Source organism: Solea solea, chromosome 12 (genome assembly GCF_958295425.1).
Source record: "Solea solea chromosome 12, fSolSol10.1, whole genome shotgun sequence".
Lineage (NCBI taxonomy): Eukaryota > Metazoa > Chordata > Actinopteri > Pleuronectiformes > Soleidae > Solea > Solea solea.
The window spans coordinates 28,254,931-28,281,258 of NC_081145.1; the positions used below are offsets into that span (position 1 = coordinate 28,254,931).

Consider the following 26,328-nt stretch of genomic DNA (forward strand, 5'->3'; position numbering starts at 1 on the left):
TAACATTTCTGATTTTATTAGATTCATGTGAATCAAAAACATGAATTACAGGACATGGAAGATGAATGATGACGTAGTATCTCATTATCATTATGACGTGTTTTCTTCTTTTCCATGTGGCAGAGAGGAACTTCCATATCTGTACTTTAAAACATGAAGACTTTGATTGACAGACGTGTTTCAGAATGACGGCTCTCTGTCATACATCGTGGCCTCAGTTGCTCTCCTCAGTGTCGGCCTTGCTGCTGCTCGCCGACCACTCGCTGTCCCGCACAGCTGCAAACTTGACCTTCCTGTTTGACCTCTGCACACACACGCACGCGCACACACACGCACACACACTCAGGTGAAATCTTTATGTGAATAAAGTAGCAAGCACTGACTGACCTGTGAGTGCCCCCTGCTGGCCCACTGTGGGACTGATTTTGTCCACCTAAAAATCTATGCCATCTTAAAGCTGCAGTACGTGACCTTTGACATCATTGTGGTTGTTGTTGTGATTCTGCCTCTGCTTTGTCTTCATGAACAGAAAAAGTGTCGCCGTCAAGATAAAAACTCAAACTCAGACCTGACGGGGGAGCGCTTGTGTGTATATAGCAGCAGAGCAGGGGTGGGCGGGGACAAGACACATTCATACCATTCACCTGCTGTAGAACTCACTTCTGAGACTTCCTGGGCAGTTTGTGTGTGTGTGTGTGTGTGTGTGTGTGTGTGTGTGCGTGTGTGTGTCTCTCGCTCATCTCACTACTTTACTAGCACAATGTTGCGGTTGCCTCCGCGTGTCTTGACAAAAACTTCACTTCCTGTGTGCAGCGTGGGAATGTCGCGACATCGAAATGCTGCCGTACATAAACAGAGAGAGAGTCGTGTGGCGCTGACAGACCTAATCAACACTGTGTGAGCTTATTTTAAAAGGTTTGGAATCTGATGTAGGATTTATTACGTGGGTTTTATTGCAGCCATGACTTCATTGAGAACAATCCTCTGTGTTGCTCGCTCACAAACACTTGGCTGCCTCCACTCACCTGTTTGTCTGCGAGCCCTCGGGGGTATTGGGCAATGTTGTCCCGCAGACGCTCCGCCCTCTCCCAGTCGTCCAACCACAGCTGGCGGCGATACTCTGATTGGCGGGACGTGAGCCGCTGGTAGATTGCCTGATTCTGGCGGCTGATCAGCAGAAGCTCCTCCCTCCTCTTGTCAATGTTGAGACTGGAGAGAGTGTCGAGGCGGTACATGGTCAAAGCAAATCAAAAAAATTAATCTGCAGTTGGTTTGTATATGTATTCACAGCTATAGCGCCCCCTAGCACTCAGCACTCTGCAACTGTTGGAAAACAAGCACAAGACGTCACTCCAAGCTCCAACTCCCACGTTCGGAAATGGTGGAGACCAAACACAGCGCTAAAAGAGCTCCATGCTAGCGCCAGCAGAGGCTGTGCTGCCATGACACGATAAATAAGAGAATTCCTGTTGCGATGACTTTCTGCCTGTGGTCTGTCCCACACTAGAGGATTTTCAAATCTGACCTGATTTTAAAAACGTGGGAGACGTCATGAGCAACGAACTTTGTAAGCGATCTTCGATGTTTTCACCCGTGGAGCGATTTAGCGTGACTTCAGAATGTAAACGGACAGACTGCCGGTGTCGTCAGTTCAAACTGGCGTAAAATTGGAGCACCAGATCGGGAGCCAGATAGGACGGGACATAAGGGATACAGCTCACCTCCTCAGGTGGTACTGGTTGTGTTGATCCACCAAACCTTTCGAGGAGACGATGCTGGTCAGTCTGGAGGCGAGGAGGCGATTATCTCTGTCGATGGTCGACAGTCGCTCGTTCTGCAGCTGAATCAAAAGCAGCAGATGTTTCATAAAAAAGGAAAAGTGAATTAACGTCACAGACACTTCACAGAGGCATCAGACCGAGCTGCTCCACCTGTGTCCGCCTCACACGACGGACACTGGGATCGAACTTTGAGTCTGCGCCGTCACTGACCTGCAGTTTCTTCCGTTTGAGCTGAACGTGAGCCGGTGTCCTCGTGCCCCGGTTGTCCACCGTGGGGAGGGCGAAGCTCACCTGAACACAAGGAAGAGAGATAATACATATCATCCTCATTCAGTCCCACTGTATTACCAACAAGAGGACGGCCATTTTGGGGCAAATTTGCTTTTTGAAAGAATTCCTCCTGGAGCTTTGTTTGCGATCAACTTCTACTTTGGTCTGGCCCCTCTGGACAAGATATGGATATTAACATTTCTCAAAAGCTTTCTGATGACTCAGCAGAAAACATGAAACTGTTAAAACTTTGCGATAGAAAGTCCAATAACCATGATGCCTGTGTCAGAGTCGGTGCCGCTAGCAGCCCTAGTTTTTCCTTGTGCCCCAGTCTCAAGCTGACTTTTAGTGCAAGGGACACTTCAGAACCACTTCAGAAAACCCAAACTATGTTATGGGTTAGGGTTAGCCCTGGATCAGGCTTGTGTTTTTGGCTGAGAACCTTTACCTGGTAAGCGGGGTGTGGGCTGTGGCTGACGGCCGCGTAGCGTGAAGTCGTGCTCTTGCGACGACAACGAAAATGACACAACAGACAACAATGGAGGACATCCAGCAGATCTTTTTTTCCTGCTCCCGTCTCAACAAGACGTCAAGCTTTGTATGAGAATAGCCTGCGGGCATTGAAGAAACACCGGTTGCAAGCAAGTATATCATTTTTCAGTTGCCCAATCAGCTGACTGTCATGGGTGAAGCCGGTTTAGCTCCACTCTGTACTGTATCATTTGACTCTGGTACCCCACTCTGGGAAGGGTGCCAGAGAATGGAACGGTAAGCGCTGGTAACTTTGGTACTATTCCTAATAGAAAAGAAAAAAGAAACGTACCATACTCGTCATACCATACCGAACCGTTCACGGCTTTAGTGCATCACTTAAACCAAACCTGAACCACTGAGGCCTTACGACCTACCAGCCCATCACCAACTGACCAGTCCAACCATGACTCCCTCCCTCTGCCCTCGTACCTTCCTGCGGTGGTTTTCATAGTTGTTCTGGTCCCATCGCTGCTGCAGGTACCGGTTGGTGACGGGCTTTAATGGCTGGTAAGACCTGTGCATCCTGAACACACTTACTCCTTCACAGTCGAACCCAACAGGAGGAGCGTTGTGTGTTTGCAGACTTGGTGGTGGAGCTGGTGGTGGTGTCGCCATGGAGATGGACCATTCATTATCTCATAAGAGGCAGATAAGGTTCCTATTAATAATTAGTGAGCGGATCTCACCTACCAGAAAGAGGCATGTGCTGTTGTGAGGACTAAACAGCCTCAACAAAACCTTTTCTCTCACATTAATCCAACCAAAATTTACATATCACATCTACTTCTAATCCATAACTCAGAAATTAGGTTTGGCCTCATTGGGACGAGGTTTTGGTCTCCATGGGGACAACTGGTCCTGGTCAGTGTTTGTACCAGAGAAGGTCTTATGTACACAAGGATAGGTTACTACTGGAAAGGCCTACCAGGGGCACAATGGGTTTAGCTACTACAGTATTCATCCTGATACTTTAATGAGGCCTAATGAAGCCAACACTAGTTGTGTTGTGTGATATATCTTAATGGGGCCCCTCCATCATATACCACTGTTTATGTTATTTACCTCTCATATGTGAAAGAGGTGTGATAGGAATTGGGCCCTTTTTTGTTGCAAAAATCTGATGTGCTTGTTCTTGAAAAAAAATGGCCAGTGGTCTATCACGTTATAACAAGATATGATGTTTTCTCGTTATAACGTGATAGTTTCTCGTTATAATGAGAAAACAATCTTATCTCGAAATAAGAAAACAATCTTGTCTCGAAATAACGTGATAGTTTCTCGTTAGTTTCTGCCCCAGTGTACATACATTCTTAGTGCAGTGTGGTTTGAATCCAGGTCCAGTGGGTGACTCGCTTGAACTCAGGGAGCAGAGTCCGGATCCAGTGAGTGCGTGGATCCAGCGATCCGGGCTTTGGCTGCGTTGAACAGCCATTACGGCCCACAGCGCTGCCTGTCCGTCTGTCTGTGTGTCCGTCCGTCTGTCTGCCGCCGCTGTCTGTGGGTCTGCTAACAGGCACTGCGCTCCGCTGGAAACTCTGGGATTATGACATCCACGCATGGAATATCTGGGATTGGTTTGTGCTCCGTCCAGGCCTGAGATGCGGCTCTAAAATGTCGGCGTTTCCCGCTGTTTTCCAGTTTTCTGCTGGATGTGAGCGTGTGATGGCTGCGCTCCAGTGAACGGGGAGCACGTTGACTGGATCTGCCTGTTCACTCCACCACTTCTGGAGCGTGTCTTCGCTGTTTTAACCGGATTTATCTGGACATATGGAGTGTACATGAACACTGGTCGGATAGGGATTCCAAACGGGGTAAGTGGACGTGTTGAAATAGAAACTGTTGTTGGGATTTGGAGCTGTTTCTTCGCCTTTTGAAACGCGGGATAGCCTGCTAGCTTATCCCGGGGGTTAGCACAGCAGGCTAGCTGCTGTCTTTGTCTGAGGAGACCGGAGAGCTAAGGGACATGCTTCCATCGTCGGACACGTCCCCGCTTCACCTACGCCGTTATATGTATCTGTTACATTAGAACCAGCCAAGAAAAGCATCACTCGGATGACTTCATCAATCTCGCAGCTAACTATGATGGTCGTGTTTCTCAGTCGCCTCATTAAAATGCCGGAATCATGTCTGCTGTGTGACTCCCGTTTGCACCGGAGTTGACTTGTTTTCAAACTGCGGTATCATTATAAATTCCTCTCGATCGACAGGCACATGTACCCGTGCATTGTTCTATTAATACCGGAGACGCTGGAGGTTTATTTTAGAAACATGCAGGATTTGGAATTGCTGTCCGATAATGGAGTTACGGCTTTGACAGGGATGTTGGAAAGCGCTGCATCGGCGATTGTCCACCTCGCGACGTAACAGGACGTCAGGTCAACAGTTCGGTAAAGCGCCGCTGCGCCGCAGTACAGGAGCTTTTCTCGGCTCTGGTTTGACCCAGTGAACGCAGCTGGGGGCGCGCTTGTGGACTTGTGTATTTGCCGATACTGCGTTTTGTGTCCAATACAGTAAAAACAAAACCCGAAGCGCCTCGCAGCTAATGGCAATCAGCGCCGCGTCCGATAATGGATCTCGTCAGCCTAGTAGCGGGCCACGGCGGGCCTCGGACGAACTGCGCCACTTACATCCATCCCTAGTGTAATAAATCAACTATTTTGTTTTATTTTAACACCTCCTATGCGTGTTTAAAACGACCTATATCCAGTTAAAGCTCACACGAGTTGTTATTATTGTGTCAGCGCTGTGCTAACAGCGCCGTTAGCTCCAGAGCGGACAGCTAGCTTAGCTAGTCCCCCCTCACCTCACCCCGATATTAATTCAGCTAACGGTCGTTAGGTTAGTTTGCTCCGTAGGACTCGTGTTTTTGGCATCGATGTATTGTTTTCTCTATATGTACAACCAGTCGCCTTAATACCACCCTCTTACCCTATTAGCATTGTAAAGTAGCGTTTTTGTTTACTGATTAGCTTTCAAAGACGATGCTAACGGGCTAACCCCTCTGAGCTGGGCCAGCTAATGTTAAATTTGTAGTGAAATGTAATAAAATACATTTTTTTGGCTGTGGGTGCAAAGGTGCAATGACTTAACAACGCGTTAGTGTGTTTGTTTAACATTCGTGTTCACCTGCTAAACAAATCAGATATACTAGGGGTGTGAATCACAGGGTAACTCCTGATACATGGTCCACATACCAATAATATTACGATACACAGATTATGTGATAATTAATATATTGCAAGGCAATCATATCATCGCAGCGTAGTGCATACTGGGATACCTGATGCCATGTTGAAAGCCGGCTTCATTCATTCCCCGTTCTATATCCACAACACATCACTATTATTATTGTGATCAATTCAATTTGGCGATGCTGAAGAGCTAACTTAAACAATGGGGAATTACCCATGGGAAACTCCTTCCGGAGGCAATGCAGAAATGCGTGTAAAAAAAATTGCTTTATTTTTGCTATATAAAAAAGTGTTGGGAATATGGACCCATAAGAGGTCCTGAAGAAAGAGTAGACTCTTGACCCTGACGCCTTACCTACACTCACTTTCCCAGACATGTGCAGTTGTTTTTACTCTGGGTGCCTATATGACGTCAAGATTTATAAACCGCCAAACTGCTGGAACGTCACAACACAACCACAACCACATCGGCAACTGCGCAGAGGAAGGCACCGGACCAAAACATCTGCGGACACAAACCCTAAGGAGTCAGACAATTACAATCAGAATCACATTTATTGCCATGGAGGTTTCACTTATTCACATTAATGCAGCTAACAAAGCATTTGTTTTGAATTGGGTGCAAAAAAACAAGAGATTCTTAACAATGTTTTGTGAGACACATTAAAAAGAAGTGAAAGATGCTTCAGGGAGAGATCAAGCCCTCAACAGACCCTTCCCGTAACTACAACTTTATTAATGTTCTTATCATTAGCTCGCTCTTTCTATGGCTTCTTGGGCAATCGAGATGGCTAGCGACACCTTGCACTGCGAGGAGACGTCACGTAGCGACACCCGGAGAGTGAAACTGACAGGGACTTTAATCTTAAGAGCGCCCTAAATAGTTCATTAAAATATTGACATTTGCCCTGGAGTATCGATTATCATATTGGTGCATATTGCTAGTACCTTGTTGGACCCATTTTGCCTCCATCACTGCCATTATTCTTAGTGACAAAGAGCTGGAAACATTCCTTGAAGGTTTTGGGTCATATAGCGCTTGGAACGTCACATAAATCGACATGTTGGAAGGAAAAGCTCCGGAAAAATGAACGCCAGTGCCGATTTCAAGCTCTAAGAGTTCACATTGTACTTAAAATCCACAGAGGTCGAGCAGTATATTACAGAACCTGACAGACTGAATATATCTGTCCCATACAATACCTACGGGTGATCTTCGTGAGTATGGAAACAGCCGGAGGGAACATTATTCCAGAGCTGCAGTATTACCACGTCTTTGTCTTTCTCTCTGCTCTGGAGGCTTACACGTCGCAATAAAAGCATGTCAAATAAATAAGATATTTAAAAGAATTAGCGTTAGAGTCTGTTATGGTGCTGCCGTTGGTGTCCGGATTGGCAGCTTGCAGGGGAAACTCGGTTTACACGTTTCTGTGCCACTAACTTTTGTCAAATAAATGTCACGGTTTGTCTGACAATACAGCAAGACTATGTGTGTGTGTGTGTGTGTGTGTGTGTGTGTGTGTATATGTATATATGTGTGTGTATATGTATATATATATATATATATATATATATATATATATATATACATATATACACACACATATACACACACACATGCGTACATACATACATACATACACACACACACTTTAACATCAAATTGCGACAACTGTCGTAAGTCATCTCTCCCTTAAGTTTCCCCTTAACTGCCCTCTAGGAAACTTGTGGATGTGGCTGCTAACTGCAGCGTTGTGATTCACTACCAGGTATGAAGAGATTAATCCACAAGCAGAATCTGTTGTCTGCGCGTCCCATCACTGTGTCCTCACTTTCAGTCACTTTGAGTGTGTTTTATCACGGGGATCCACCTCTGTCCTCGTCAGGGTCTTAAGTGATCCACTTAAATGTTTACCCTTTAGCCTGTCCACGACATCATCCCGGCTCACATCATATATCCACCATCTTAAGACCAGTTGCCTGTCATTTTGCCTGGGCATGAACGGTGCCGTTTCCCTGCCTAAATAACGCTGTTCTGGAGTGTTGCATGGTAATGGGGTTGTGTGACGTTTTATTACTCTCACTAGTCCTTTAGATATCTGTCTTCCCAGTGCCCAATACCCTCTGACCTAAAGTTAGCTGCAGTTTAATCACACTTAAGCAGCAATTGTTTTTTCTGATACTGGGTGTAGCTGAAGTGGTACTATCACAGAAATGACAGTAGCATCTTTTCAACCACTGTTTCCCAAACTTTCTTCATGGGGCAAACATTTTTTTAAAGATGGGCAAACTATTGTGACCCAAATCATAACATCAAGTGTGATGAGGAGATTTACAGCCATACCTGTATTTGTTTTAGAATTGGTAAACAAGTCTTTTCCAAGTAAACTGCTGCATTTCATGCATGTAACACACACACTAATCTGTTCTAAGAAGAACCCCAAACAAATGAAATAATGTTCCAACTATATATACACATATACATACATACATATATGTGTGTGTGTATATATATATATGACGATGAGTTTCCTGTAAAAGGAAATTAGGATTCTGTAGAGCGAGACACGAGTATGACACGAAATTCCAGATTATCTATGTTCAGCAGTGTCCCCGTCCATTGATGCGGTGCAGTGTGCTGTAAATCTTTTACAGTGTGCTGAGCTCACAGCTAATCAATAGCGTGTCCTCTGTGATGTCAGGTGGAGAAAGTCCTGGTGGTTGCTGATGTAAGCTTCATTCCACACAATCTCACCCACAGGTGCAACAGATTCATTTCAATTTACAATAAATCAGCATTACAACTTTTCTGCACTATTTTACTCACAGCACTGTTTTCCAGAATCGTTTTTTGCTTTATTTATTTAGTTAGTTAGTTATTTACACAGGAGATGGAGTGTTACGATTGAAAGCACCCACAGTCAGTTGACCCTCTTATGAGCATCATGATGATCAGGCTGCCTGGATGTATTTAGATTGTATGGCTGTAGAATTGTCAAAAGTGAGTTCTTCTGCCCCTTTTTCAAAGATAACTTTCACTTTCCATATCTGGCAGTTATTCAACCGGTTAGGAATCACAGTACTGAGGAGCTGATGGGTCTTGTCTGTGATTGGACGGTTGTTGCACAGAAGTCCCGACGTTCTACCGTTAAGTATATGGGTGCAAGGCTCCATTTCCCTGCTTTTCCAGGATCCTTCTACTTCTACTGCTTTATCCTCCACATGAGGGTCGCGGGGATGCTGTGCCAATCTTAGCTGACAAGGCGGAGTCACACCCCGGACAGATCGTCAGTCCTTAGTTTATGAATTTTCTAGATAGATCATCGTGTTGCATTTCAGCCATGGTTGCGAAAAGTGAAAATCCTTTATTTCACCATAGTGATGTGAAAATGCAGTCTTTCTAACCAACATACAGTCTTTGTGATTGTATTTGAAGTGCCATTAGGGGGAGCTTGCATCCTTCTAGTCATTCCAGGACCTTTTTTTTTTTAGCCGAGTCCGACCTCCGGCAAGTACGTGACATCACCCAGAGAATCTCCACGCTCATTGGTGTGCACGTCAACGCAAATTCACCGCCAAACTTAAAACTTTTTATCTCGAGCGTTGGACCGACTCGCATCTAGTCGCTTCTTTGCATTGACTTTGTATGTAAACTCTGGTGTGAACGGACGCAGCGTTTGATTCTTGTTTGATTCACTCTAAAATATCCTTTGTAACATGGCATGACTGCCAACCATAGCTGTTGCCCGTCTGTCAACCGGAAGCTAGGTTTAAGCTCAAAGCACCTACTTCCTGTCCGATACGACATTAAGTGGTTTAGAATGACAGAAAGATGGTATGCTCCTAGTGTGTGTGTGTGTGTGTGTGTTGGACTGTCTTTTTTGGCTGAAGACTCAAGTTCTCCAAGTTTAATTTTTAATTTTAGCTCGCGGGTACACAGGAGCTGCTGGTCTACTGCTGCCATGTTTGGTAAGTGTGTGTCCCTGAGGGACACACACTCTGAGCAAAGGATTTCAAACACCGAAGTCACAAAATAACACATTTAAACTTGTGTTGCAGGCAGCAGTGGATCAACAGCTCCTGTGTGCTGTGATGTAAAGTGCCTCAAACGTCAAAGTTGACTATGAGGAAATGCTACAGTTGACGGCTTGTCAGTGTAAGCTGGTGTTAATAGGAGGAGTATTTTGAGGGATGTCATCGTTTGTTTTTGTCATTGACAATTATGTTGACGATTATCGCTGTAGGACACCAGAGTCTGTTTTTCAGAGAGGTTTTCATGGATCCTGACAGATTTATAGTCTTTCTCGACATTTGCTGAAGTCTGATAACTTGTGACTCAGATGTCGCAGTATGTCTCCACTGAACATATACTGTATATGTACTCCTTGTGTGTTTGTGTTCTGTGTTGAAACATGATGCGGGTGTTTCCCAGTCTGACGGAGTTGCATGACAAAGCTTGCAGGTCATTTTTTGAGACGACGACGTCCGCTGAACTTCAGACTGAGTGACCTGATTCAAAGGCAGGATGGGCAGCCTGTGGCCAAGTGGAAAGGGAACGGCTTGAAACCGGAAGGTCCCCGGTTCAAGTCCCCACCAGGTCAAAAGGGCTGGGGTACCCCTGAGCAAGGTACCCAACCCCCATTGCTCCCCGGGTGCTACTCAGTGTGGCAGCCTACTGCTCCTAATTCTAGGATGGGTCAAAATGCAGAGAATAATTTCCCTAAGGGGATTAATAAAGTATCTTAAGAAAAAAAATTTAAAAAAGAAGAAGCTCAAATACCTCTAATGTGTTAAACAGCTGCATAAACGGCGCGACTATAGCAAAGATAACACAAAACCTGGGTGTTTTTATAGAACTACTCTAATGAAAATCAACGTAAAAAGGTTAGAGTTACACCAAATATTAATAGAAACATGTATTTTATTTTCTAAAAACTATGACAAATGGCAAAGGCAATATAACGTTGTTTCATTTAATCGCTGTAACGCGCCACACACAAGCCTGACATATGGCACTTTTCCACCACACAGTCCCAGCACGGCTCCACGCTACATGGTTTGGTTGGTTTGCATGAAACTGTCGTGACATGGTTTTCTACGCAACACAATTTTAAATACGACAAAGAAAGAAGGATCATATCGGGGAAATCTTCTTGTAAAAATGGTTAAATGGTCTGTTTTCACTGGAGCCGGCAGATTCTTCCTTAAGAGGTCTGGACATCGACATCAGGCTCCCGATTCAATTTGAGTTTGATTTACAAAGTGCAGATTGGATTAGTTTCAGTTCTCGGCTATTTTGACGCCGTTGTTGATGTTTTTTATGAGGACTTTGATTTCTTCCTCTTACGACCACAGAGCAGCGCCTTTTCAAGCCCTGAGCTGTAAAATCATTGGCTCGGTTATAAACACATTGCCCTGGGAAACGCTGGCACTGCTAGTTGTGTTTTCTTTGGTTAAACCATGAAAGCACAGCGCACGTTGGACTCGATTCGTCCCGATAAACTGGTAGTTGATGAGTTTTGCAGGCTGTGGCTCATCGGCGTTTGATTGGCGCTCGCAAGTGATCAAAGACACGGTCGACAGAAACCTACAGACGCTCAGGAAAAACAGATTTTAGATCACCTAATACATTCTATGAGTACATTATCATTAACTTTTTAAATTAATTGAATATATTGACATATATCATCGTAATATAAATCATATCGATATTTCTGTAAGGCTGGGTGATGTGGCGCATAAATAATATCTGGATATATTTAGTCTATATCCTGATATAGATATATAATTGGATCTAAAGCTGCACACAGGTGGTTTTTCTGGACTCATGAAAGGTTTCTGCTTCTTAAAGAGTGACAGTGACACTGTAAATACACTCTAAAATTAAATCTAATCTACTGTTTTATCATCTTTACTACATAATATCTTAATATTCCCTTTCATTTCAGATGATACCTGCATTATTTCTTTAACTTACGGATATGTACGGGTGTTAAAAACAAAAACATTGACTATAAATATGGTGAAATTTGGCTTTATTAACAAATAATTAAGCTTAAAATGAAAGATGACATGACTGTATCAGTTTGATATCAGTATTGTATACTTGTTTGCACTGATTACATTTTTAAGTCCTCTTCACATTTGCGATGCAACAGTTACTCACCGTTTACTTGAGTAACTCTCACTCCACCTGCTCCAAGTGCAGTCCTGAACCAGTTTAGAACCAGTTCTTCATCCGTCCACACAGAGCCCAAGCAGCAGCAGTTGTTCAGATGACGCTGGTGTGTTCCCATCCTCGTCTTCCTCCTCCTCCTCCTCCTCCTCCTCCTCCTCCTCCTCCTCCTGCAGAGCACCCCGGCCTGGTGTAAATCATCGCCCTGACAGCCCCTCGGGTCCTGGGCGAGGAATTACTCTGCTTGGGGACAGGGATGTAGTTTACAGAATCAGAAGACGCTTGCTAGCGTTCGGCCTCATCTGCGTTGAGTTGTTTGTTGGGCCTGGCCAAGTTTCCATCCGAGTGGATGATTTGTTCTGCTTCTGGTAAAGAGCTCGGCTCAGCCCGGCCTGGCTCGCTCTGTTTAGAGGAGTGGGCAAGTCTGTGGAGCTCTTGTGAGAACAGCTCTGCAGTCTGGCAGCTTCTGCATGAGCTACGTTTGGAATTAGTGTTAAAGAATTCATTGTTCATGTTCAGTGTGTGAATCTCTAGATACCTGATGATAAGATTACCATACAGACAAATAGCAAATTTATGCCGTGTAAGTCTGACTCGGCCCCCTTAGGTGGCGCTGAATCTCTCGTGTACATAGTGCGTATTAAATGTGAGGTGAACGGTGCTGTGGTTCTGTGTACGTGTTAATCGTGACGCAAATTAGATGGAGCATGGGGCTTGTGGATCCCGTGTTGTCTGAAGAAAGACGCCGGTAGTTTATACGTCATCTCCTACTTCAAGGCCAAAGAATGCGGAGGACGCCAACTCTGACTTGAGTCCGACTAAGCGTATGGATGTGCAGATAAGTCACATTATCTAGGTATGTCAGTCTGACTAAGACGTGTTTGCAATGACATTAAGAAAACCAAATTGTTGTCTTAGTCGGACTAAAATTGGACTTCTGAACGTCGGTTATGTGCAGAGCAGAGATGATTTATGTTTAAACAAAAAATGGAGTCGTGCGGTTGTAGCAAGAGAAATGAGACTGTTTTAATGCGACCCCTGTCACCTTTGCGTCTTTGTTGGCAAGACAAATTAGCATCAATGCTTAGGGCCCGTCCTCACGGAGATTTAGGCGTTTTAGGACCCGAAAACGCTGACGTCGTATTCATTGTCTTGTGTTTGGAGTTTGGTTGACAGTGTTACCAACGACTGTCAGTGAAAAGTCACTAAAGTCAGTGTGAAGAGACACGAGACATCACAAGGACACTCGTCCTGTCTTTAGAGATTTCACACACGGGGGTGAAGAAAGTTGAATTGTAAAAAAAAAAGGTTTCCGTGTGAACGTCCTCTGAGTCTCTGAGGCTGATCCGTTCATATGGCTCTGCCACAGCCCTGCATTGTCACAGGAGGTCAGGGGTCACATGGAGTCATTCATATGATAAGTGGCCTGAAGGAGTCACTATAGCTGGGATGTGTCTGCTCCCCCACTTCACCAGGAACTGACGAGAAGCCTCCAGAGGTTGAAAGATAGAATAAGACATTCACTTATAATTATGACATTAAATAGTGTTAATTATTATTAGGGTCCTGTTTGTCTCTCTGTATGAGTTTGTGTTTTCTCTCTTGCCCTCCCTGACTCTCTCTTTCAGTGTCCACCAGTGTGTTGTCTCATTCTGTCTCTCTCGCCCTCCCACAGCTCTGGACAGAGCATCACGTCTGATCTTTAATCCATCACCCACCACTTCGATGTATGTCAGTTGTTTTTTTTCTCTTTTGAATCGTGTAGTGCAGTGGTTCCCAACCCCGGGCCGAGGACTGGTACCAGTCCGTGGGTCAATTGGTACCGGGCCGTACAGAAAAATACGTAATTTACTAGAGCTGCAACTAACGATTATTTTCATAATCGATTAATCTGTCGATTATTTTCTCGATGAATCGATGAATCGTTTGGTCCATAAAATATCAGAAAACCATAAAAAATGTTGATTGGTGTTTTGTCAAACCTGGAAATGCTGATGTTCTCAAATGTCTTGTTTTGTCCACAAACCAAAATGATTGACTTTTAATGATTAATTTGTTATCCAGAGCAAAGAAATGAGGAAAATATTAATATTTAAGACGCTTAAACAATCAGAAATCTTGTTTTAATCACAAAAAAAGCATCAAACCGATTATTCGATTGTCAAAATAGTTGTCCATTAATTTAGTAATCGATTAAAAGTTTCAGCTCTATAATTTACATTAGTTCTGTTTTATTTATTATCTGATTCTGAACAATGTTTTATTTTGGAAAATTACGGGATTATTCTGTCCGCCACCTCTGTCTATGACTCACTCTTGATGCACTCTTGATGTCAAGATGATTGCCTCGGTCACATGTCACGGTCGCAAGAAGAAGATCAACTGCTGGAGATTGCAAATGATGGCTGTGATCGAAAGTGCTGTGTTTTTTCTGCTGCTGCTGCTGCTGCTGCTGCTGCTGCTGCTGCTGCTGTTGACGCAGCACCCGTCTCCTGGCTCATGTCATCTGGGTCGTCCATTACCGGCTGCTGCACAGTTAACAGGCGGGACTTCACATGTTGTAAATTTGCCCTTTGGTCAGCGGCAGCATCCGCAACTGGTTGTATTTGGTCCACAGGAATGTTGCGGCTTTGTGGAGATCAGTAATGGACTTGGCCATTTTTTCTCCCAAACGTTGCACATGCCGTTGACGCTCTGTGCAGTATCGTTGACGCAATGTCTCGAGAACGCTGCTAATAAAGTTGCATACACAGTGGATTCACGTTTATTATTATTGTTAGAAAATACCAGTTTTATTGTCGGTCGTGTCATTTAGTTTTGTTTATCTGCCACACCTTAAAGGCCAGTCCGAAAAATATTGTCTGACATTAAACCGGTCCGTGGCACAAAAAAGGTTGGAGACCGCTGGTGTAGTGCTTTGGTTATTTTGTATTTCTCTCTAGTGCTTTAAACAAATGTCATTAACATGAACAAAATCCCCAGTCAAATAGAAAAGAATACCATTACTCTTTACTACACTTTCTAATAATAGTTACTATTAACTGGTTGTTGCATACATTAAGGGACTTCATCGTGGCTTAATGCTTTTCCAAAGAAATAACCTTGGTGGCACCGTTAAACATCAGCTCTTATTGATATTACGGTACTTCAAAATTTAGCCCCAGAGCCCGTTAAGTACCAGGTGTTGGTAGCCGTCCCTCGTAACATCTCAGGCGACATTCACACCCTACATTTTAGTTTTTAATTTAATTCAATAAAATTGTATTCGTATAGCACTGGATCACAACATAGTGGAGAAAACTAACAGTTCACACAATGTGCAAACACTCGGCATCAGTCGAGAGAAAAACGGGGAAAAATCTCCGACAGAACCAGACTCTGATGTGCAGCATCTGCCAAGACAGGTTGGGGTGAAAGGGGGGAAAAATGGGGGAGAGAAAGGATAAGAGGGAGGTGAGGTAGAGAGAGTTTAGATACACATTGTTTTCTCTGTATTTACACATATACTTTGCACATCAGCAAGGATTTGAAGCTCCAAAAACATGAGAACATTTGACGGCGTGTGTTGATTCCATTCATGAAAATAATCACAGCTGTTCTTCTGTGTGCAGGAGGCGATGTGGGGAGCAGGGAGGAGGCGCGGGGTCCTGCCCTGAGGAGGCGTCCTGCAGCTGGGAGGAGCGCGGCCCTCCTGTGGCCCTCCTGCGACGCTCCGGGACGCTCCTACTAAGATGTCCCTCAGCAGCGGCCCTGCAGGCGGGAAAGGTGTGGACTCCAACGCGGTGGACACGTACGACAGTGGTGATGAGTGGGATATTGGTGTTGGCAATCTGATCATTGACCTCGACGCCGACTTGGAAAAGGATAAACTAGAGATGTCGAGCAGTAAGGAGGGAGGGGGCTTGGGAGGCCCCCCCAGCGCTGTGGCTGCTTTACCTGACAATATAAAGTTTGTTAGTCCTGTGGTGGCTGCGCAGGGCAAAGAGAGCAAATCCAAATCCAAGCGCAGCAAGAACTCTAAGGACAGCTTGAAAGCCCCGGTCCCGGACGGAGCCAAGAAGGAGATTCCGGGTCGCGTCTCTGCAGACCCGCCCCCCCAGAACCCCAACTCCACCCCGCCCAAGGGAAGTGACAAGTTGAGTAAACCCTCCCGTACCCTCCCCACTGTGAAAAAGGACAAGGACGGTGTGTCTGGGAAGAGTAAGAAGGAGAAAATGGAGGTTGTGGCCACAGGAGTGGTAAGCACTGAGAAAGAGTCTGGGGCCCCCGTTCTGCCATTGGGGGCCCCTCGCAGCGGCCCGTTCGAGGGCCAACTAAACCCCGAATTAGCTGTGAGTGAGCAGCTTGGGAATATTATGGCACTGGACTCGACGGGGATCGGCCAGCCTGTCGCCATGGTGGCAGAGCAGGAGGAGTTGGACGGAGGAGAGTGTCGAAATCTGAAGAAGCTCGTCAGTGGTGAAAAGGTGAGAGGAAAATGAAAAAACTGTGATATTTGTTTCTTTCAGGGTCTTAAATGTGAATATTCTCTGGTTTCTTTGCATGAAACAAAGAACAAACAACTCATTGATTCATCAAGAGAAGGAATTGACAGATTAGTTTCACTTGTGAGCTCAGTGAAGACATGGCTGCGTTATCTTGCTGTTAAACATTTTTCAAATTGGAAACGGCAATTAAAGGTGATGCAATAAATATTGCTAATATAACGGAGATGTTATATTGAAGCTTACACTTTTTTTTATCAGGCAAGTCTTTCTTTTGTTAAGTGTCTAAATTCTGTTATTTCCATCCCTGGCTGCTTCTCAGTAAAGTCGTCGCAGTTTAAAAGATCAGTAGATGCAGTGTTGACGCGTCTGGTGAGTTAAACTGATTCTTCACGACTTAAACCTCTCGGGTGAATAAATCCTGGTGTGATTGACGTACGTGTGTGATGTGAAACTTTAATTGAGAAGAAGAAGAAGAGAAGCCTCTGGTTTTATTTAATTTTGAGCTTTTTATTTGAGGCTACAGTCAGTAGTCCTCTCACATCCATGTCAAAGACATCAGCAGTGTGGCCACATTTTACAAAAAATAGATGGCGGGAAAAAGTTGAATGAGCAACAGTTTTCATATCACAGCTCGACTACAAACATGGCATATGATATAAAAACAGTAAGCTAACTTGTCTGCGTTAGGTTGTTCCATCCGTTTTGAGTACATGAACATATCAGAATTGTTCTAGTCTAATAATCATTGATTCGTTTTATAACTGCAGACGCACTCGCCCACAATAACGGCAGCGATCTATTAGAGTCCTATGTTCAGTGTCTCTGTGTGAGGACATGAGACAAATCATCTAAATATTCCTCAGCAGTTGATATCGCGCTGATATCGACGTAGTATAGTATATTTTCGGGAAATCATGCGCTATTATACTGCGCAGATGACCCCCCCCCCCCCCCCCCCCGGGCTTCAGTCAACCATGAATTTCTTTGGTTGATTACAGCCCTACAGGCTTAAGTGAGGTATAGCGTGTTTCCACTCGTGATGTCATAACCAGGGGAAATGCGCGACTTCATCAGACTGCCGTGCACTGATTGGTCAGAGTGTCATGATAGGAAGAGGCACAAGAATCAAATAGGGATGTCCCAATACAACTTTTTCACTTCCGATACAATACCGATATTGCAGCCTTGAGTATTAGCCGATACCGATATTGATCCAATCAGTATCAGCACGAATCATACATACATACTTTAATTACTTATTTTGTAGTGTGGAATGTTAGAATAGTCTTGATCAAGTGATACTTACTTACTTAAACGGAGAACAATAGTATGAGAAAAACTGACCCATTTATTATTAACCAATGGTTACATCAATTTTAACCTTCAACATAAGAATATTGGATTTTTTGCCATGTTCATTTCATACAGTCTATGGTTAATTTCATCAGGAAGAAAGTACCAAGTGCTAATGGGGGTGTTTTCAGAGCAGCCGTGATTCACAGGTAACAGCGTGTCTTCAGAGAACACCCCCCCTTGTTTTCACTATTTTAGATTAGCCCAACCCACACGGGGTGAGTGACTCGTCCCGCAGGTAAACCCGGAGCCCGGGGACTGTCGCCGCAGACGTACTTCAGGACACATTTAAAACACACAAAGCTCTTGGCATGGCTGATTTTTAATTAACAAACGGAGGCTGTTGAAAGTCGCCAGGTGGCGCTGGTTTATGAAAAAATGTTTTAGCAGCTCGTCTCAGGATGAGCTAGCGTGGTGCTAATGGCTAACTCGCGCTCGCTGTGCGGCTTCGTAGCCTCTGATTTCAGAGGTTAAAGAAGGATGTTTAACCTCTGAAATAGCAGACACACTGTTGTGATCATGTGATCTACATGCATCCAACACGCAGAGCCCACGTGATCACAACGGGCGCTGCTGGAGCGGAGCGGACTGTTGTATCGGAGCGCTTATATCATATTGGCTGATATCGGACCAATATCAATATCGGATCGGGACATCCCTACTAAAGTTGAAATAAAAATGGCTTGTGCGATCAATAAATGTACGGTGGAGTTTGGAGAAACAAGAATGTCAAATGGATCTGAGATTATAAATCACAAGGTCCTGGAATGACTAGAATGATGCAGGCTACCCCAAAATATTAATCACTAGGACTTTATGCTGACAAGCTAAATCAGGATTACTCTGAACATGGAAATAACCGTGTGGTCTGAAGTTTTAAAGCTGTTTTTAAGCTGCAGAGGTGAGTGCGTCTGAACAGGTCGTCCATCACCTGCTGAGGAACCATGTGACCTGAGGAGACGTTGCAGTGTCGGACATGTGACTCGCTCTGCTCCACACTTCCAGGAACCCTGGCTGTGGAGCTGAGGTGTCGAGATTCTTCACTTTAATTTACGTTCCTGGCCTGAGCGCTCTCCTCCTCCTCCAGCGTGACACGACTCCTCGCGCTTCTGCTTCCCAGAAAGCATTTTCCACCGCTCCCAGAGGTCCACGCTGTATGTGGTCGGATTTATGAGCAGGTCGAGAGTAAAACCTGGGCATGAACCACTCCTGCTCGGTGCCTCAACACTTCACAGGCTTTGCTGTTTTACACTTTGTCTGTTCTCGGCCAAAGAAATGATTGAAAACACTGTCACTATTGTCAGTGTAACAGGAATATATGACGCACGCAATAAGAAACAACAAGGCTGAATTAAATCAACTGCTCCAATCACTAAAGGAAAAAAGGTTATTGTGATTGGGCCAAAATACTGATTTGGTGATAACATTTCCAGAACTTTCCACGTGAAGTTTGAAAATAGGGCTGAGCGATACGGCTGCTGTGGTCCTTCAGCTTCTCATCGTCCTGTTTTAGGTTTCTTTAGCTTTTCCTGGACTTGTTGCGTTGTGTGCCGCACATTTAGCTCGTCCAGCTTTAACAGCTATTCGGGTACAAACTCGAAGTCCCGCCGAACCTCCTCGACTTTGCCGTCCATCCACTATTGACTATAATAGTGACTATAAATACCTGCTATAACACCAATAGTTGTTATTAAGTGACCTTTTATAAATGTTTTTGTTGTTTCCGTGTGTTCTTGTGTATATTTTATAACTTATTCACTGTAACAAATGTGATTATCGGTGCAACACGGGCACTTTTCTCGTGTCATGATGTGGTAGACATGATATTGACATATCGCTCAGCCTTACATCAAAGCGCCTGGAAAGGGGCGACTGGAAGTATTTCCTGTCACTAGGGTCACCAGGTCAGCTGACTTCCTGTCTTGTCATCACAATCACTTGTGCATGCTTTTTGACACTCAGTGATTCTGAAGTGCAGATTGTATTATAATCCCCTCCTCTTCCTCCTCCTCCTCTAACACTGAGCGAGTGACCTTGAAAGGAATGTGTTCTGTTGTAATGAATACTCAGAGTGAATGGAGAGGAGGAGGAGGAGGAGGAGGAGGAGGAGCAGGGGGCTGGTGTTCCCCAGCTCAGGCGCTGCCATATCATAGCAGCGAGTGTATTGTTGGTTAAAACTCGGCAGCCAAATAGCAGAGGATGTTAATCAAACCCCTCCCCCCTGTAAGAGCAGAGTGTGTGTGTGTGTGTGTGGTAGGATGTCTAGTCTTTAGGGGGGTTTCCCAGCATTCCAGGCAGCCATGTTTTATCATCATTATTATTATTACTATTATTATGTTTGCAATCCCTTAAAGAGCAGTAGAAGGCTTGAGTTACCAAGACAACGCTGTCTTAACCAGCTGGTAATCCAGAGTTGTTGCACAGAGGGCCCGCCCTCGTCAGACGCTGTCAGAGCGTCTGCAGAGAGGAGGGCGCCGCCTGTAGGAGCAAGGTGAAGCAGCGGCGGCGACAGCAGCGACAGCAGCGACAGCAGCATGCCCTGTGATGATGTTTATCCTCAGAAGTTTCCAGTCTGACACTAAACAAACACTTGCTGTCATGGAATATGTTGCACAGATGTTCTATCAACGTATTTTTTACCGCTTGGACGAGATCTCAACATTGTACCACTGAGTAGATTCATGAAATAAGCAGTGACACTTGTATTTGTTTACATCCATGGTTCTCAAACTGTGGTACGTGAGCTTCCTGTGGTGGTACGTGGAGGAAAATTAAGAAATACTGTTCTACTGTATGAACCAGGGTATGTGATCGGAGTGGGGCTAATTTTTTTGACTGTGGAAATGGAACAAAAAAATGAAGTAATGAGTATTATTATCCATGACTACACTAAATGCCATTATTGATTGCTATTACTCACAGAATATCAGAGCTCTAACTTTAATCTCAAAACTATCACTTTAATCTCAGAGCTCTAACTTTAATCTCAGAACTCTCACTTTAATCTCAGAGCACTAACTTTAATCTCAGAAAAGCCCCAATAATCAATAAATTAAATAATAATGAGACTTAGGGCTGCCTCTAACTAAGTGGCTTCTTGGCCGCCATTTGAGGACTGATTGAAGATTTTAATATAAATACTAACCTCTTTAGCCTAAAACACAGATACGTAAAGTAAATGAAGAATGGCTCCACACAATATTAAGGTTCATATGCACGTGTCTGTTACTGTTCCTGAGTAGATTTGAGTTAACCAAAGTCAAACCTCTATCCTCGCCTGTTTTTGTTGTTGTTGTTTTTTAGACGGAGGATAACCCCATGCACACAGACGCCATTGATCCACATCAGCAACTTCCTGACTACAAATAGACCAAATATGATCAAATTTAAGCAAAGGGCAGAGCCTCCACCAAGGTTTTTAGTAAGGATACCAAACAACAGCTGAAACACACCACCGGTACTGATAATTATGGATTTAAAATAAAAATGTCATTTGGCCTGCTGAAGATAATAAGTCATAAGTAAACATGTAAGAGTTGTAGTTGTAGCTGATTTATTTGATGAAGACAAACAAAAACAGTTACCTCTGTGTTGTACACAAAACATAGAGAAACATTTAAATAATAAAACAACTCAGGTCACCAAAATAAATGGTATTTTACTCATAAAACGTTTACGAAAACTGTCAAAATGAGCACTGCTTTAAACAAAGGCGGGTTCAAACTCCCAGGACGCTGCTGTGTCAGGTGTCCTCCCTGTCCCCCAGGACCTGTCTCTTTGTGTCTGTGCAGCTCAGTGTTCACACGGTCAAACGTCCGTCTTTCCAGGTAACAGACGCTGGGCTTCACTTCCTGCTGGTCAGGTGAAACTAGCGCTGAGGAGCTGTGAGTGTGTTTATGTGGGAACTTCCTGTTTGTTTGTTTGTTTGTTTGTTTGTTGCTCAGCTCGTGTTTCCACAGTCAGGTGATGTGGATGCGTGGTTGTGGGGGTTTTTTTTTGCTAATCTGGGTTCCATGATTTTTCACAGGGTCATTCTGGAAACTGACAGCAACAAGTCATCATTTCTTTTTATTTTAGAGCTTCAAAATGAACACATGCATGATTTATCCATGACTAAATAACTGCCATTATTGATCATTCAAAGTTCAGACTTTTTTCTCTTAGAACTCTGACAGAATATCACAGTTCTAACTTTAATCTCAGAGTCGCCATTAATCTGAGAATTATGAATTTATTCTCAGACTTTTTGCTCAGAACTGACTTTAATGTCAGAATTCTTTCATCTCTGACTTTAACGTCAGAATTCTTTAATCTCCGGCTTGAATGTCAGAATTCTTTAATCTCTGACTTTTATCTCAGAATTCTTTAATCTCAGTATTCTTTAGTCTCTGGCTTTAATGTCAGAATTCTTTAATCTCAATTCTGGTTCTGTGTTGTTCATTTTCACTTCAATCGTTGTCCTAATCCCTGCTAGTCCTAGTCCGTACTACAGCCTTTGGTTAAATTTTCATCTTCAAATTAAACTGGTCCCTCTCCTCCTCTGCGTCCCCGTCAGTCTCAGTGTAATGTAACCTTCCTCCTCGTCTTCCTCCTCCAGATGGAGTCTCCGGTCTCCACGCCTGCTCCTCCTCCGCTCCACCTCCTCGCCCCCGTCATCAACAGCGACATCTCGTCGCCTTGCGAGCAGATCATGGTCCGCACACGCTCGGTGGCAGTGAACACGGCGGACGCGGCGCTGGCGACTGAGCCGGAGTGCCTGGGACCCTGTGAGCCAGGCACCAGCGTCAACCTGGAGGGAATCGTGTGGCAGGAGACGGAGGACGGTGAGTTGTTTAGGGTTTTTTTATTCACATCAGAATCCAGTGATGTTGAATTATGTTTTTCTCAGAGTTCTCTTTTTTTACAACTGACAGAATCTCAGAACTCTGACTTTAATCTCAGATTTATGATTATTCAATTATTCTAAACATGAGAGCTGCCAGAAGTCATGTGGGGCTCACAGCTTGTCGAGCCAACGAGATGCATTCAAAGAACCTGGTAAATTTGTATCACTTTTGCAGGATCTATCACATTTGTTTCCTAAATTCAGTCATTGATAAAACATTTGTTTCGCATTCTTTTTCACATATCGAAGAGTCACAGTTACTGAATAATCCCTAATATACAGTGTATCAGTAACGGTCACATGCAAAATGTAGTTTTTTTCCTATTATTACTATATTTATGCTTATAAAACTATATAATATTGATCATTGCAACATAGCAAAAATTGACCGTTTTGTCTTGCTGTAGTTTTTGGGAATTCATATTTGTGTGTGTGTGTGTGTGTGTGTGTGTGTGTGTGTGTGTGTGTGTGTGTGTGTGTGTGTGTGTGTGTGTGTGTGTGTGTGTGTGTGTGTGTGTGTGTGTGTGTGTGTGTGTGTGTGTGTGTAGGCATGCTGGTTGTGAACGTCACCTGGAGAAATAAGACGTATGTGGGAACCCTGCTGGACTGCACTAGACATGACTGGGCCCCACCAAGGTATATAAACACGAACACATGAAAACCACACCCTGCTATCTTATCTAAAAATGAAAACAGTCGTTCTGGTTGCCGGTCATGGTTCCTGCCGTTTTTGGTTGCTGACAAACTCGTTATCCTGTCTTCAGGTTCTGCGAGTCGCCCACTAGCGACGTGGAGATGCGGAGCGGACGTGGTCGGGGAAAGAGGATGCGGCCCGGCAGCAACACGCCGCTGAATGACAACAGCAACTCGTCGGACAACAAAGGCAGCGGCAGCAGCAAGACGCGCGGAGCCGCCGCCAACAGCAAAGGGCGGCGAGGCAGCCAGACGACGGGCGGTGCTGAGGACGCCAAGGCCAGCCCGTCGTCCGCCAAGAGGAAGACGAAACCTGCCTCCGACATGGAGCCCACGTCCAGCTCCGAGGACACAAAGGCGTCCAAACGTATGAGGACTAACTCTACCGGTGCTGCCCCCACCCCTCTGGGCGGTAAACCCGATCCCCTCCCCCCTCCACAGCTGGACCGCACCTGCCCCTCGCCCGTACTCATTGACTGCCCCCACCCCAACTGTAACAAGAAATACAAGCACATAAACGGGCTGAAGTACCACCAGGCCCGAGCCCACAACGACCACGACGTACGCTTGGACCAGGACGGGGACAGCGAATACGGGGACGACCCCGCCCTCCATCCTGACCCCGCCTCCTGCAACGGTGCCGCCATCTCCCCTGCACGCTCCACAACACCTAAAGGACGAGGCTTTGACGCACCCTCCCCCTCATCGGGGAAGATGGCGTCAAAGGGGAAGAAGAAGGCGGGGGAGGCGGAGCTCGAGGTGACGGACGGTGGCGAGGAGGCGGCGTGTTTGACCGACGAGGCCAGCAACGACGGTATGGACGACAGAAAGGCCAAGAAGGTGGCGGGCGGAGGGAAACCTGATAAAGGGGCCCAGAAAGGCCTGAAACCGGGCCGTCCTGTAGCCCCCGCAGCCACTGGAGCTCCTTCACCTTACGCCCTGCAGGCGTCTTCCCCCGCTCTGGGCTCAGTGGTACAGTCCATCCCCAAGAGCCCCCAGCTGAAAAACAGCCAGCCTAAACCCCCTCCTTTGGCTGACCCCGCCTCCAGCCCCGCCCTTGCCAAGGACAAGAAGAGGAAGGACAAGAAGAAGAGGGAGGGAGTGAAGGAGGGGGACAGCCCAAAGGCCATGTGCAAGGGGGGGAGGCCGGAGGAGGGGAGGAGCCCGTACTCTGATCCGTCTGATGCTCTGCTCAACGGCTCCTCGGAAGCTCACCAGAGCCGGCTCGCCAGCATCAAGGCTGAGGCTGACAAGATTTACAGCTTCTCGGACAACGCCCCCAGCCCGTCCATAGGCGTGGCCAGCAGGATGGAGGCTGGTCTTGCTCCGCCTCTCCACCTCAACCAGAATGGAGCCGACAACGCGTCCATCAAAACCAGCAGCCCCGCCTACTCCGACATCTCTGACGCGGGGGAAGATGGCGAGGGAAAGGTGGACGGCGTGAAGGTGAAGGCGGAGCCTGACCAGGGTCCTCGCGAAAGCGCCAAAAAGGCACTGTTTCCTCCACAGCCGCAAAGTAAGGAGTCACCCTATTACCCCAACTACGACTCCTATTACTCGCCCAGTTACCCCAACCCCAGCCCGGGGGCAGCACCGGCGGCTCCACCCCACACAGAGGGAGCTCAGGTAAAGGTGAAAAAGGAGGAGGAGCCAGACGTGGGAGAGGAGATCAAACTCAAGGTGGAGCCTCAGGAGGAGAGGAAGGTGGAGCCGGGGCCTCAGCAGCCGTCAGTCATCCAGCAGCGCCCCAACATGTACCCCCAGCCTCTCTACTACAACCAGTACTATGTACAGCCCTACTCCTACTCGCCCGACCAGGCATACCACGCCCACCTGCTGGCCTCTAACCCCGCCTACCGCCAGCAGTTTGAGGAGCGGCAGCGACAGGTCGACAAGAAGGCTGAGAGCAAAGAGCGTGAGGCAGCCGGGAAAGACGAGTGGAAGCAGAAAGCATCGGTGCCCCCAACGCTGACCCGGGCCCCCAGCCTCACCGACCTCACCACCAAGGGCCCGCTCAACCCGGGCAAGTCTAAAGAGCCGCCGCCGCCGCCACTGCCGTCGTCCGAGCAGGCCAAGTCAGTCATCATGGCCAAGGCGGAGGAGGCCAAGGCCCCCAGCGTCCAGTCTGAGGGTCTGAAGATGAAGCTGAGTGAAGCAGGGCATCATGGGAAGGAGGATGCAAAGCAGGGGGTGGAGTCAGGCAGGCCGACAGGTGTGGAGCCCGCCATGTGGTACAGACAGGTAAAAAAAAAAATAATAATAATTAACTGATTGCCTCACTCAGGTTATTGTTTAAAATAAATGTTCAGCTTCATCAGTGATGGCTCCGCCCACTTTGAGGAGGAGCTCTAGTAATGCAAAATGACATGACTGATTTTGAGAAGAACTGTTTGAAAAAAAATGAAAAACCAAATATTAATGATTCCGTCACATGTCTCCCTCCCTCCCTCTCCATTCCTCCCTCCCTCTCTCTCCCTCCCTCCTCAGGAGCCCGACTCGCGCCTCTGGCCGTACGTCTACCCCAACAAGTACTCGGAGGCTCCCAAGCCGCAGGAGGAGGACCGGTGGAAGGATGAGCGCGAACGAGAGCGAGACAGGAAGGGGAAGGAGGAGCGGCCGCGGGCAAAGGAGAGCCTCCAGAAAGAGGAGGCAAAGGAGGCGGTGGAGGGCAGGACGCAGCTGCCGCTGGAGGAGCACCGCGGGCCGGTGAAGGAGGCTCACCCCCCTCACATGCAGTTCTCCTCCCCCCTCGCACAGCACCAGGGCTACATGCCCTACATGCACGGACCTTACGCCTACAGCCAGGGCTACGAGCCCAGCCACCCCGGCTACAGAGGCATGCCCTCCGTCATGATGCAGAACTACCCCGGTAAGAGCAGAACCAGGTCCGTGCTCATACTGTACCTGACCTGGAAACAAAGACCAGGCGCCTCGTGTATAAACCGTGTGTACTTCAAAC

The 26,328-nt window shown here is 46.1% G+C and overlaps 2 protein-coding genes across 5 annotated transcripts in view; one reads left to right on the top strand and one right to left on the bottom strand.

Annotated features, from left to right (window-relative positions):
* On the bottom strand, positions 1-4,143 carry si:ch211-284k5.2 (uncharacterized). 2 transcript variants are annotated; one of them, XM_058644870.1, is made up of 5 exons: positions 3,892-4,143; positions 1,992-2,072; positions 1,722-1,840; positions 1,026-1,209; positions 1-304 (listed from the first exon to the last, which is right to left on the bottom strand). In XM_058644870.1, exons 1-5 carry the CDS (start codon positions 4,141-4,143, stop codon positions 215-217), a joined length of 726 nt encoding a protein of 241 aa, XP_058500853.1. In that variant the 3' UTR covers positions 1-214. The 2 variants fall into 2 exon arrangements, with proteins under 2 accessions (XP_058500853.1, XP_058500854.1); XM_058644871.1 differs by lacking the exon at positions 3,892-4,143 and adding an exon at positions 3,015-3,808.
* The window catches only part of znf609a (zinc finger protein 609a), a 25,658-nt gene continuing 3,381 nt past the window's right edge, over positions 4,052-26,328 (top strand). For 2 of the 3 annotated variants that reach the window (XM_058644868.1, XM_058644866.1), the window contains exons 1-6: positions 4,052-4,396; positions 15,563-16,417; positions 22,389-22,614; positions 23,225-23,312; positions 23,441-25,610; positions 25,857-26,238. In XM_058644868.1, coding sequence (XP_058500851.1) covers positions 15,683-16,417; positions 22,389-22,614; positions 23,225-23,312; positions 23,441-25,610; positions 25,857-26,238 — 3,601 coding nt within the window. In that variant the 5' untranslated portion in view covers positions 4,052-4,396; positions 15,563-15,682. Of the gene's footprint in view, positions 4,397-13,626; positions 13,679-15,562; positions 16,418-22,388; positions 22,615-23,224; positions 23,313-23,440; positions 25,611-25,856; positions 26,239-26,328 lie in introns of all 3 variants that reach the window. The other variant, XM_058644867.1, reaches the window with a different exon arrangement.